The sequence below is a fragment of the Zingiber officinale genome, unplaced genomic scaffold (assembly GCF_018446385.1).
Source record: "Zingiber officinale cultivar Zhangliang unplaced genomic scaffold, Zo_v1.1 ctg169, whole genome shotgun sequence".
NCBI classification, from domain to species: Eukaryota; Viridiplantae; Streptophyta; class Magnoliopsida; order Zingiberales; family Zingiberaceae; genus Zingiber; species Zingiber officinale.
Window position 1 is genome coordinate 191,583 of NW_024589859.1, and position 13,917 is coordinate 205,499.

At 40.8% G+C, this 13,917-nt stretch overlaps 1 protein-coding gene across 1 annotated transcript in view; it reads right to left on the reverse strand.

The window, feature by feature from the left end:
- Positions 1–500: 500 nt before the first annotated feature.
- The window catches only part of LOC122036536, a 50,775-nt gene continuing 37,358 nt past the window's right edge, over positions 501–13,917 (reverse strand). The window contains exons 2-5 of the mRNA XM_042595885.1: positions 2,210–2,942; positions 2,085–2,141; positions 1,188–2,013; positions 501–587 (exon numbers count right to left, since the gene is read on the reverse strand). Of these exons, the coding sequence (XP_042451819.1) occupies positions 1,854–2,013; positions 2,085–2,141; positions 2,210–2,942 (950 nt within the window). The 3' untranslated portion in view covers positions 501–587; positions 1,188–1,853. The remainder of the gene's footprint in view (positions 588–1,187; positions 2,014–2,084; positions 2,142–2,209; positions 2,943–13,917) is intronic.

Here is a 13,917-nt window from a genome sequence, read left to right on the forward strand (position 1 = left end):
ATATCATACAATTATCACTAATATTTATTTAAAATATATAATTTAAATTTAAAATTTAAAAATTATCATAATTTATTGATCACTTAAAATAGAAATAAAAAATTATAAAATACAATAAAAATGTGAATACATAACTTTTATTCTCTAATAATAATTTTACAAAGCTCACAAATTTCTCTAAGTCAAGTACAAAAATCATGAATTTCTAACAATCAAAGATTTCACTGTCAACAATGTTCAAACACTGCTTTAATCTAATATGCATCCAAGTATTCCACTTGCCACAAGTGTTTGTGCCGTTTTCAAGACTTCTATCTTAGCCTTCATCTCTCAGCTTCATATTTATGATCTGATGTCGAGAGACTATGACCAACCTCAATGTCCTCATCTTTATCTTTATCTCTAGCTTTGCTACCCCCATCTCCATCACGAACTGTGCTCATTCTTTTGAGTGTTATCTTTTGAAGTATTTCTATTTTCAAGCTCCTCTATCTTTTCTAGTTCTTCTAGTCTTGCCATAATTCGAGCATATTCTTCATCTTCACCAAGCTTTTGCAGATTTTCTACCTTGTAGGTGTGTAAAGAATCTGAAACAGTTAGATTGAAAATTAGAGGGAAGCACCTTGTCTTTCACCCAAACTAATAATATATCATGCCTTGCAAATGTGAATATTTACAATATGTATTTACACAACAAATTAAAGTAAGTTGGAATCTCAAAAGTAGTTGCACAAAGAGAACATAGAAGTTGCTAACTATACTAAAAAAACATACATTACAATATGTGATTCCATTTCAAATAGATCAATATGACATCTCACAAGAACAATAAGTATATCTTGAAAAATGTTCTAAATCGAAATGTAACAACTAATTATGTGATTCCATTTCAAGCAGAGAATGATAATGTAGCTTACTATGGACCAAAACCTAACAAGAATACTTGAACCAAAACCTAATCATCCCAAGTCTAGATTCATACAACAGAAGGTTAGACCTGCAACTACCATATGCAGCTACATTAGTAAGTCTAGTAGTTATTCCTATGCCTAAGTTGTACTACAGAAGTTGCTAGAAAAGTATAATATATTTCTGGATTTGAAGAATAAGCAAAGTGACTGAACAACATGAAAGAATTCTTTTTCAGTGTAAATCACATACTACACGAAATGTTCACAAAACTTAACTTTGCTGACTAGTCACTTGATGTCCTCGACTATCGCTAAAGTATCTTCATCAACAGTATGCTTCAAGCGTTTGATCGCTTTGTCCACTTGCAAACAGAGGTCATTCTCATATGTCCTATTTCATTAGGCTAAAAGAGGGAAAAAATTCTATCACCATTTTCAGAAATGAAAATTTTGATATTTTTTTATGAAAAAAAAGTGTTTCATGAGTGAGCAACAGTTTGAGAACTTCTCTGTTTCAGTTTGTCCTGACAATTAAGACGATGAGAGAGATCGTTTGAACAAAGACTCCAATGATCAATCCCCACCATATTCCTTGAGCCACAGCAGCATCAAAAACAATTGTTTAATATTTTTCCTAAATCAAAACAGATCAAAAGAGTAATTTAAATCTTAGTTTTCACTTACAGTAGTAGCTAAACTACTTGAATCTAAAAACAATGTCGATGGGAAGTCCAATCAGGTAATATGCACCCACATTTACATAAGCCACTATGCCTTGCCACCCACTTCCAATAGCAACTCCTACATCATCCATCCTCGTGAACACTTGAAGCTAGTCGTCCATTAAAAAAAATAATTATAGAATTTTAGATCAATGTTGTACTAGACAGAATTGGCAAACCTCCATTCAAGAAAATGGAGATGGAAAGTAGAGGAGTTAGATTAATGATTGCTGGTGTAGAGCTTGCGCAAGAGCGTGTGCAGTATGAGGACCAACACACTGATGATCAAGCTAAGGATCAAGTTGGTCGTCACCATAACAAGGACTGCAAACTTAGCGACTCGAGGATGAGCAGCCCCCAACTCATTCCCTATCCTCACACTTCAACAAACAACCTCTGGTTATTAGTGAATGATTCATGGAGATTGATGCAAGTGCAGTAGTCGTCAAACCTTGCGGCATTGCTCAAGCCGAGCATGATCATGAAGTCCCAATTCCAATAATTTGCACTGGAATCGATCACACTGTCAGTAAGAAATTTAGATAGGAATTGATAAGCTGTGTGGTCATTGATTACCAGATAGATATGACATTGAGTGAGATTTCTGGATTTAGGAGGTAGCCTGTGATCAGCACGAAACCTTGGATGTGCCAAATCTCCAAGCTATGATGAATGTGAGTTTGAGCGAGGGGGAAGAGGAAGAGAGGGGGAGAAAGTTGGAGGGTTGACTTACACGAGCATGATGGTTGATGAAACAGTGAGTTTGAAAAAGAGCCAGATGTCGGTGAAGACCTTAATAGAGAGGTCAGTCCAGGTGGTCCTGTAGGAAGGGATGAGGATGATGTAGAGCCAAGTGGAGAGGACGAGCACCCACCAAGGGATGCTGAGAGTGATGGAGGCGCCGAGGAGGTCGAAGTCAAGGACAAAGACGGCAAGCTAGGAGATGAGGATATGGAAGAGGAGGACGGCGACGTCGATGACGGCCATGGGGTTGATGATGTTTTGAGCCTATAGGAATCGTCGCATTGGGTAATAAAGGGTGAAGGAGATGAGCTGAGGCAGGAGGCCGCGGGAGTAGATTCGGCCCACCTTCGCGACCGCGTCCGACTGGTCGTTGGCGTTGAGGAAGGAGCCAGAGAACAATGAGTTCGATCACCCAATCCCTCTCCCTGTCCCTTCCCATGGAACCCTAATTTGACCCCGATCGCGCCGGCTGCCTTCTCCACCACGGCTCCGTCAAAATCGAAATCCTCCCCATTCTTTGGCACCTCCTCCTCGTTCTCATCTTCGAGGGTAGTGTGAAGGTCGCCTTAGCGTTAGGGACGAAGGAGGCGAAGGGCAGAGAGGAAGACGAAGTCGAAGTCGCGCAGGGCAGTGGAGTGCATAGGGTTTTGGGCAGAGGCAAAGGCGCGAAGGGATGGGCGGCGGCATAGGAAGGGGTTCACGGATTAATTCTGGTGTGGTACATTGGGTTACAAAAGCACTACATTTTTTCTAATTTTTAACAGTGCATTTTGCACACACTGTTAATATTTATATTTTAAAAAATGTGTTGTTAATATTAAATATTAACAATGTATTTTACACGCCATAAAAAAATTTATTAACATATATTTTTCTACACGTTGCATTTTATAAAAAAATAATATTATCCGCAGCGCACTTAATTGAGCGCGGCGTAAAAATAATCATTAACGGCATGCCCTAACCATGCGTCGTTAATAACGTGCTATGGAAAGTCATATTTGTTGTAGTGAACTATTAACAGCGCGCTCCACATGCCATTAATATTAAATTTTAACAGCACACTCTGCATGCCGTAGAAAAGTTTATTGACAGCATACTTTTTCTGCACGCTGTCGTTTGTCTAAATATTATACTATTCGTAGCGCACATAATTGTGCACGCCGTAAAAACAATTATTAACGGCGCGCTTTAATTGTACGTCATTGATGATGCGCTGCGGAAAGTCCCTTTTGTTGTAGTGGTTCTTCTGTAGTTTGCGGCCTACGGACACTGCTGGTCACATTCATTGCTATTTCCGGCCTTAACATCTTGAGCATCAGCCGGACTCGTTCTCTTTCAGTGCTGACTAGTTCAGGGCATAGACGAGCCAGTCGATTGAATTTCCTCACGGCCCCCTCAACTGAAAGGTTGCTCTGACGAAATTCAGTGAACTCGTCGTAGTGGCGGTTTGTGACCCGCATGTGGAAAAACTCCTCAAAGAATTCCCTCTCGAAGTCAGCCCATGTCATCTGATTCACTGGGCGCTTCGCTTTAATTTTCTCCCACCACATACGTGAGTCTCCTGTGAGACAAAAAGAGGCGCATTTCACCTTCTCATATTCTGGCCAGTCCAAAAGCTCCATCGTACTCTCTAGTGTTTTGAACCAGGCTTGAGCATCCCATGGTTCGCTGGTGCCTGAGAAGTTCTCGGGCTTGATTCGCTGCCACTGGATCAGATAGGCTTCTCTCCTTGTCTCTACTACCGGGGCTACTGGAGCTGTAGGCTGGACTGGTGGAACCTCTATAACTACTGGAGTTGCTATATTTGGTTCTGGGGTGACAGTGGGAGTGTTCTGCTGATTAGCCTTTAAGGTGGCTATCTCTTGTTGTTGTTCTGCTAATTGTTTCTTTAACTGAACCACTAATGTTGTAAGGTCTGGGGGAGGCACTGAGCTGCCTGCCTCTTGCTGGGGTTCAGTAGCTGGTGCCCTCTTAGCTGGGTGTCCTCTTGCCATTTCTAGAAACATAGACGACATACATAACTAAGCTAATCATGTTTACATAACTACTACTATCATGTTAAATGCTATCAAATATTAACATGCTTTAGTTATCTATAAACATAATCTATAACCAGAAAGCAAGAAACATAAATAAAGTGAGAGACGTTCTTACTTGGAAGCTGCAGCTTCAATGCTGATGTGTGTGTAGGAAGTATGGAATCTACTCTGATACCACTCTGTAAAGACCCACCTCCTACTGGCTAAGCTGTAAGGCCGGATCGTCACATTATGTTGTGCTAAACTATATGGTGCGGAATACTGATCTGATTTAAAATTTTGCTAACTAATACAATTTCTTCTGCTAATCACTATTAGATCTGAAATCCATGTTTAAACTACCTCTTGAATACTGTTCCTATGCTAAGGGAGGTAGTCTAGGCTTCCCATATGGTCAAGGGCTTAGATGAGGGGTTTCCAGCTGTTATCAGGCCTTCCAATCGATCGGTGGATCGACTGGAGTGGCCTCATCGATCCCTGGATCGATTCAGCGTGCTACTGTGCACGGAAGAATTTATGGAACGATCAGTTGATCGATCTAGCTACATCAATCGATCCACTGATCGATTCAGCGTGCTATTGTGCACGGAGGTCCCGTTTGGATCGATCGGCTGATCGATCCGGTCTGGCCGATCGATCCAATGATCGATCCCAAAGCTCTCTGTTCTCGACAGAATGCGTCAGGATCGATCGGCTGATCGATCCAGGACCTTACTATTCGCAGAACAAGTTGCCCAATCGATCCATTGATCGATTGAGGAGCCTCCAATCGATCGACTGATCGATTGGGGTTTCTGATTTCGTACCAGGAATCCGATTTCAGCACTGTTTCGTGCCCAAATCACATGTATCAACTCTAGAACCATGAAACAAAACTACTAGTCATAACATTACTTATAGGGTGCTATATAATATCAAATTTAATGCATACTACACAATTCGTGCTACTCAAACATTCTAAAATGTAGGAAAGTAACTAAAATCAGAAATGCTAAGTTCAGGTTTGCTAGTTCCCAAGCATCTTTATTCCAAGTTCTTGCCCACACACATCTTCGTAGCATTGTCCTCCAGCCTCCGCTAGTCCATCTTTCCTTTACCTTTATCTGCAGTATAAGGAAAAGAAGTATCTGTAAGCTTACGCTTAGTAAGAAACCATCTACCTCACAAAACATGCATTCGATGCAATTTATGCTTTTAAGACATGCTATTTTAAATATATGCTGACATTGCTAAACATGGATTCTAAAACATGGCATAATCACATACAATACATGACATTCAAAACTAAGCATAGAACTATCATGCGAATCCATAAGAAAACTAAACTGAAATGAAAGCTAAGCTACACCACTGCTAACTAATGCTAAGCTGCTCTGTATTCACATAAACTATATGGTGAAGTTTTGAAAACTATATATATCATAAATAGATGAAAATACATAATCATGCTGCTGATGGGCCCGACAACTGTACCTGCTGTGCGCGCATCCCTAACCAAACCCGGGGTTACAAATTCTGAATCTAGTAGGGTTTACTAGGTTATCTAAACCTAGGGACGACTGTGGGAGCCCAACCCATTGGACATCTAGTCCAGTACAGTGCCACTGCTGAAAATAAAATACTGGTTATAGCTGAATTTTTCTTATCTTGTTATTTCTAGGTTATCTGAACTCAGAGCTAGGTTGTCTGAACCTAGAGGCGACTGTGGGAGCCCACCCATTGGACCGTAGTCCCATATAAGCTGTAATAAAACTGAACATGCTGTAAAAATGCTTCTATTGCATTTACTGAGCTATTAAAATGCCTGTGGTAGCATTTAACTGAGCTACACATTTTATCAAACATATGGTGTGCACTAGTTCACACCCTACATACTAAAATTCTGCATACGACTAAACTAATGCATAAAACCTCGAAAAAGCTACTTATACTGCAGGTGAGGGGTTTTTTACCTCCTGTTCGGAGTTTCTTACAAATCTAAACGCTAGGTTTCCGGTGGAGAAGATCCCTTCGTTGATCTCCTCGCGTCTACGTGTTCCTCTCGCGGAGAAGAGCGTCCTCGTGCCGGAGTTATTGCCGGAAGGTGCTCCTATGGCCCTTGGAATGGAACCCTAGGTTACTTGGACTTGGGCGCCGAGAGGGTGAGGGAGAGGGGTCGGCGGGTGTGTGAGGGTTTGAGGGAAAAGTTTTCTCGTTTAAGAAAATAACAATTCCTCACTTAAATTCCGTATTTATATTAAGTGGGTAATTCGGCCCCACTCAAATATAAATATAATTGTTCCCCTTTCCTTTCAGCACGGCCTTGCTGGGTTCACTTGGTTACTAAAGCTATCTAAAGGTTATCGGACCCGATAGGTCCCGGGTTCGATTTCCGCTTAAGCTATTTTACGTTTCTATTTATTTTTGCTATTTCCGCTATTCCAAAAATTCTATAAAAATACTCTAAAATTTCAGAAAAATCATAGAATATTCCTAAATTTGATTTGAGAATTTTCGGGCGTTACATTGATACTCAACCAGCAGAGTACTGATTTACTTTAATTAATTACGCCAGTAGATAATTGATTTACTCTTGTTAGATCGGTCAGTAAAAGACTGATTTACGCTTATCAACTTGGGTAATCATGGATCAATTTACCTTAGTTGCTTGTGGAGGATTAATATACTCTTGTTAGATTTAGTTAGTAGATGACCTATCTAATTTTTTGTTGGTCCGGTCAGTAGGGAATCGACTTACTCTATTTTATAGAGATGCTGATCTTTGAGTTACTCGTGCTTAGTTAGATATTATAAGCACATTTGAGTACATGGCTTGTATCGACATGGAAAAGACTAAATTAGCCGTATATCATTGTCGGCTTGGTCAGTCTATAGAGGATCGATGTATCCTATTCCATGAGGGCTCTAATCTTAGACTGTATGTACCTAGTTAGATAACTTAGAACGTACATTTAGGCTAGGTGACTCCCACGGATGTAAGAAGGTGTAGAGCTAATTGCTTAACACTTAGGAGATATAACCGTTACCAAGGTGTTAGTTAATTAACACCTATGAGATCCACTATTCCGAGTGAAAATATCATATGATGATCTAGGAGGGGTAGAGTGTCAATTGACAGATATTTTGACTAGCTATTTAGTTATAGTGTTTCTCTATCTTGTGTGCATTGTTCGCCTCTAGAGGTTATTGAACCTCAGGTAGAGCTACCGTAGCATGAAGTACTGCAGCACAATGGTTGGATGGCTCAACTAATATTGTCTCTATCAAGTAGCTTAAGACCTTGATCACGTGATCATTTACCAAGGTCTTGAGGTCTATATGTCAGATCAGAGAGTGTTCGACCTTTTGTCGACATTTGACGGAGGATATTTACAGTCACGATTATGAGAGTTCTAGAAATACACTCTTGATAGGTAGACTCTTAGTCAGGAGGTTGAGTGAACCATTAGATATAGTCTCTGTAGTGGTACGACATAGACGTGCAATGTTGAACTATAGCTAGTATTTCTTTCTTGACCTCTATTTGTTCATTTGAACTTAGAGTATGGTTATTATTGGATGATTAGGTTGCCATACCTTGGAGTGTCTATGATTATTATTTTTTTTTGCTTGATACTTATGCTTAATTTTTAAGCTATACCACTAACCCATGAGAGTAGGTAGCATAGGGTTTTATCTGGTTAATTGGGTTAATATACTGATTATGCATATCTATGTTGTGTGTACACATGATTGGTATATGTTGTAGGAGTCCTAGGATAGATTTTTCATTTGCAGGTAGTGTTTGTATACATGTCCAGTTATGATTGTTGTAGGTTTCTTGTGGATTATACCTATGTGGTTAGGTGTATGTGTCTGAGTGTATTATGGGAGGTATCTTGTTGATTATATCTATTCTGTGTGTACACTCGTGTCTATTATGATTTGTTGGAAGTATTACATTGATTATACTCTTGGCGTATGTGTATATATGTTAAGTGAGTATTGCTTGAGGTGTACTGTCGATTATACCTATGTTGATATTTGCACACGGGTTTGATATGTATTATTGGAGGTATCGTGCTGATTTATACCTGTGTTATGAGTGTGTTTGGTGTGTACTAACTGGAGGATTATGTCAATCATACCTATGTAGTGTGTGCATGTGTGTCGGGTGTATTATTGGTAGTATCATGATGATTCTACCTATGTTGAGTGTCTACATTATGTCATTCACTGTATACCTATCAACTAATTTTCCTACGGATGAGTGGCCCATTACGATGTTGAGAGAGTTGACAATGAATTTGATATGTTTACTAGGTTGTTATACCCTTGGCTACCCACAATGACCTGTGGTAGAGCGATCTCGTACATTCTCTAGCTAGATAGTTAGATGTCTTGATCACTTATGGATTGTTTGTGGTGGAGCATAGCTCCCATATATTATAGATTATTGTGGTGGAGCATTGCTCCCATATAATATGGATCGTTTGTGGTGGAGCGTTGCTCCCACATATTGAGTATTGCTTGTGATAGAGCATTGCTCTCACATATGTTGTTTTTCTTGTGATGGAGCGTTGCTCTCACATTTGATGATCTATTCCTTGGTGTTTATTATCAGAGATCTTATGGTTGAGGATGTCTGATGTACGAACATTATAAGTTCTTGGTTTTATCATTTAGGCTTATAGTGCCCTAGATGTTATCATGGACTCGATGATTTGGGTATCCCTAGGATATTGGATTAGTATTCGTTATCTTTATTGACGATGTGGTGATCTATTCCCGATCCAAGGTGTATCACGTACATCATCTTCGCATAGTTCTAAGGATGTTTCAACGGTTACATTTATATGTAAAATTTAGTAGTGCGTATTTTGATTGTCTTCTGTGAGATGATTGAGACACATGGTCACCAGTAGGGGTATACTGTGGATCCACAGGAGATAGAAGTTGTTACCAGTTGGGAGTTGTTGTATTTTATATAGGAGACTCACAACTTCCTTTGTCGAGCTAGTTATTACCGGAGGTTCATTGAGGGTTTTCCTCATGTTGTTATGCCACTGACACGCCTGACCAGGAAGGGCATGAAGTTCACATGGCTAGAAGCCAGCGAGACTAGCTTCCAGGAACTGAATCGGAGATCAGTGTCGGCACCAGTTCTAGTTTTGCCTTTGGAGAGGACGAGTTCGTACTCTATACCGACGCTTCTCTACAGGATTTGGGCTCTGTTTTGATGAAACACGGCAGGGTAGTCTCCAATGCTTCTCGTCAGTGGAAGGAGCAAGAGAAGAACTACCCTGTACATAATCTAGAGTTAACCGCTATTATCTTTTCTTTGAAGATTTGGCGACATCGTCTGTATGGTATAATATTTGAGATTCTCACTGATCATAAGAGTCTCAAATATCTTTTCACCTAGAAGGAACTTAATCTTCGACAGAGGAGATGGATGGAGTTCCTGAAGGATTATGACTGTACCATCAGCTACCACCCGGGGAAAGTTAATGTGGTTGCCGATGCACTTAGTTGGAAGTCTAGAGGGACTTTAGCTTGCCACTGAGTTTGAGTCACGGACTTGATTCAGGGTTTTCTCTGAATTGGGCGTTGAGGAGCAAGGATGGATAGAGCAGGGTATCCTTATTACCATGGTTGCTTAGTTGTCGATCATGACTAGGATCCAAGAGGGCCAGGTCGGAGATCAGCGCTTACAGTCCATTGGTAGTCAGATAACTTTCGGGCAGCAGACAAAGTTCACACGAGATGACAATGGTATTATTTATTTTCGAGGTAGATTATGCGTACCACAATCTCATCCGGTCTTGGAGAAGCTACTTCAGGAGGCTCATCACTCTCGATTTGCCATCTACCTAGGTGGAACCTGTATGTATCGAGGTTTGAGGCGTTCCTATTGGTGGAATGACATAAAGAAAGACATCGTGGAGTTGTAGCTAGATGTCTTGTCTTGTCTGTCATCACTATAGATTTTGTTGTGGGATTGCCTAGCACACGACGAGGCCATGACGCGATTTGGATGATCGTTGATCGATTAACCAAATCCACACACTTCTTACCGATTTGGAAGATCGATTAGCAGAGCTGTATTATCGAGAGATCATTAGATTGCATAGTGTTCCATTGAGCATTATACCGGATAGAGACCCACAGTTCACGTCTCGGTTCTGGTAAATTCTGTAGTAGGCCTTGGGCACGCAACTCCATTTCAGTACAACATTCCATCTGCAGACAGATGGCAGTTAGACTGGACTATTCAGACTTTAGAGGACTTGCTGATGTCTTGGGTTATGGATTTTAGAAGTATCTGGGAGGACCACCTGTCATTAGTAGAGTTCGCCTACAATAACAGCTATCATTCGGCTATCCAGATGGCACCGTTTGGAGTGTTGTATGTAGGCCTTGTCAGAACCCCATCCTCTGGAGGAGGTTGGGGAGGCCCAGTTACTAGGACCTCATAGAGCACAGTAGGAGGCAGAGTTAGTTCGCACTATAAGACGGAAGATGTCAGAGGTGCAGGACAGCCAGAAGGTGTTAGACCCCGTGGTAGTTTTGATGTGATCAACTAAGTTGGTTAGGTTTTTCTTTGTGTTTGATCCCTGTGTCTGAGCCCAGGAAGTCGAGCGGAAGACACAGCTAGCGAGAAGGACGACACGGGAAGGGAGCCGACGGGCTCGGTGCGTCCGAAGGACGAGAGAGCTGCGGAAGAGTACTCCGGTGGACGTGAAGAGCGTGCGCGACGTTCGAGGGACGTTAAGCCGGGATGAAAGGCTGCTCGAGGAGAAGGCCGGAAATTGGGTTCGGGTGAGCCCTATTTCGGTTGGCCGAAATCACCTAAAAGAACGGAGCGTCGGAAGCTGAAGAAAGCCAACGCAAAAGAAGCTGAGCTGGATAAAATAGCTCAAGGCGCCTTCAGCTTGAAGGCACCTTAAAGGTTTATGAAGGCACCTTAAACCTGGTCAAACAGACCGTTTGCGCAGCGGATAAAGTTCTATCCGCTGAACCCTTAGAGGCGCCTTGGACCCCTATTGGAGGCGCCTTGGACCTTCGAGATCAGATTTCCAGAGGCTATTTAAAGGCCCCTGGAGCTAGGAATTTACAACAACTTCTACATTCAACTCTGTAAGCATTTCCAAGCAGCAGTTCTGAGCCATTAGAGTGTAAAAGGTTTCTCCGCCTTCAGCAAAGGAGAATTTTTTTAGTTTGTTTTCATATTGCCCTGGATTAACAACCCTCTTGGTTGTAACCAGGTTAAATTCAGTTTTTATTTTTATTTCTGCCTTTATTTTATTTTCTATTGCATTAATTGAGTTGAAAGAATGAGGAGGGTAGTTTTATTTTTGTTTACAGCAATTCACCCTCCTCTTGCCGGCCTCCGTTGCACCTATAATTGGTATCAGAGCCTGATCGCCTCAGAAGGACTAACCGCCAACTGAAGCACTACGATCAAGACGATGGCCGGAGCGAACATCCATCCCTCGAAGTTTGACGGAGATTTCTCTACATGGAAGCGAAAAATGGAGGTATTATTTAAAACAGACTTTGATATTTTAATTACTATGAAATATGGTTTTGCAGCTCCTAAAGACAAAGAAGAAAACACGCGGAGCAAGAAGGAGCAAGCCAATTTCGTCGCCAACGGAAAAGCTGAATTCCACCTCCTCAGCGTGATGCCACCTCAGGAGGTAAGTCAGATCGGAAGCTACGACTCACGAAAGATCTCTGGGAGAAATTCCTGGAGCTTCACGAAGGTACCTCTGAAGTGAAGCTGACACGACGCGACATCCTCCGGACACAACTAACAAACCTCCGGATGAACAACGGCAAGAAGGTAGCGCAACTCCAAGCGAGAATCAAGGAGCTGATAACGCAACTAACGAACTTTAGAGAAGAAGTAACCAACCGGGATTCCATCCGATACGCGCTCAATGCCTTCCCGAGAACTTCAGAATGGGCGCCCTTAGTAGATGCTTACTACATCTCTAAGGACTTTGAGGTAAGTAGTTTAGAAAACTTGTTTTCAACTTTCAAACTTCACGAGTCTCGACTTGCAGAAATACCAGTAGAGAAGTCGAACCTCAACATTGTAATACCCACGAATTTCTTAAGCTAAGTATGTGAAGATTTTCTCTTAGAATAAAAGAAGACAAGATGGAACCAAAAATATATAAAAAAAAAAAAGAAAATAATTGGTCAAGGATTAAACCTTGAACCTTCTTAAGCTAAGGATTTTGGAATTACCACTAGACCATCATGAGTTATTGTTGAATAAAGAATGGATATTGTAGATAAAGATAAAACCATGATTAAGAGAAGGAAACAAGAAAACATCAAGTAGCTTTCTTCCTCCTTCTCTTGATTAAGAAGCAAGACAAGTTGTCTTTTCCTTCCTCACTCTTTCCCATTTTCGTGAAGATCCAAGAGGGAAGGAGAGGAGAGGAAGTAAGGGGATGAATGAAGACATTTCTTCATCATTAAGAGAATAAAAGATGAGTTAAGAAGAGGGGAAAACAAAGTCTCTTTTTGCTTCTTACTTCCACCTAGCATAAGAGGAAAAACCAAGAAGGGATTTCATTTTTCTTCCTTTCCCTCACCATTGCCGTGACCTAGGGCATCCTCTCTTCTTTCCTGAAAAATCCAACTAAGGTTTTCTACCTAAGAAAACCAAACCACAAGAAGGAACCCTCAAGATCTACCTCTCACAAGCAAGAGAAGCACAAAGGAGCACTAGGAGGAGAAGCTCTCTTCTTTCTCTTCACAAAGGGTACCTCCTCTTAGGAAAAGACCAAGCAAGAGGATGTGAGTATCCCCTCACTTGTGGTACAAGTTGTTATATGATTTTCGTTCGAGTTTAGATGAATTTACAACCTAGAGTTTCCTTTAGAAATTTCGGTCATGATACTTGTAAAGTTTATGGAAGCTTAAAACCAAGACCAATATGTTTAAGTTTTTCCTCATGATATGCTATGAATATGACCTTGATATTTCATGCTTGTACAAGGCTTGGAGTTAGGTAATACCCTACCTTAGGGTTCGGCCATGAAGAGGCTTAAAACCTAGGGAAGCTCAATTTAAAAACTAACATGCCTATGATCTCTTCTATGATGTTATATGAATATTCTCCTTGATGTTCATACTTGTATGTTGCTTAGAACTAGTAGGACCCTACCTTAAGGTTTCGGCCATGAAGGGATTTAATACCTTAAGGAGGCTCAACCTCAAATCTAGCTTGCTTATGTTTTATCTTATGAAAAGATATGAGAATACCATAATACACTTGAGATTTCATGTTGCTTAGGGTTAGGTTTCACCTGATAAACTTTCGGCCAACATAAAATGTAAGGCTTAGGCAAGCCTAAATTCAACCCTAACATGTTTATGTTCCTCCCCATGATATGCTATGAAATTCATAAGGTACTCACATGCTTGTAAATTCTAGAAGAAATATCAAGTATGAAGTTTCCATAATATGTTGTGAATGTTCTCTTGATGTTTTATACT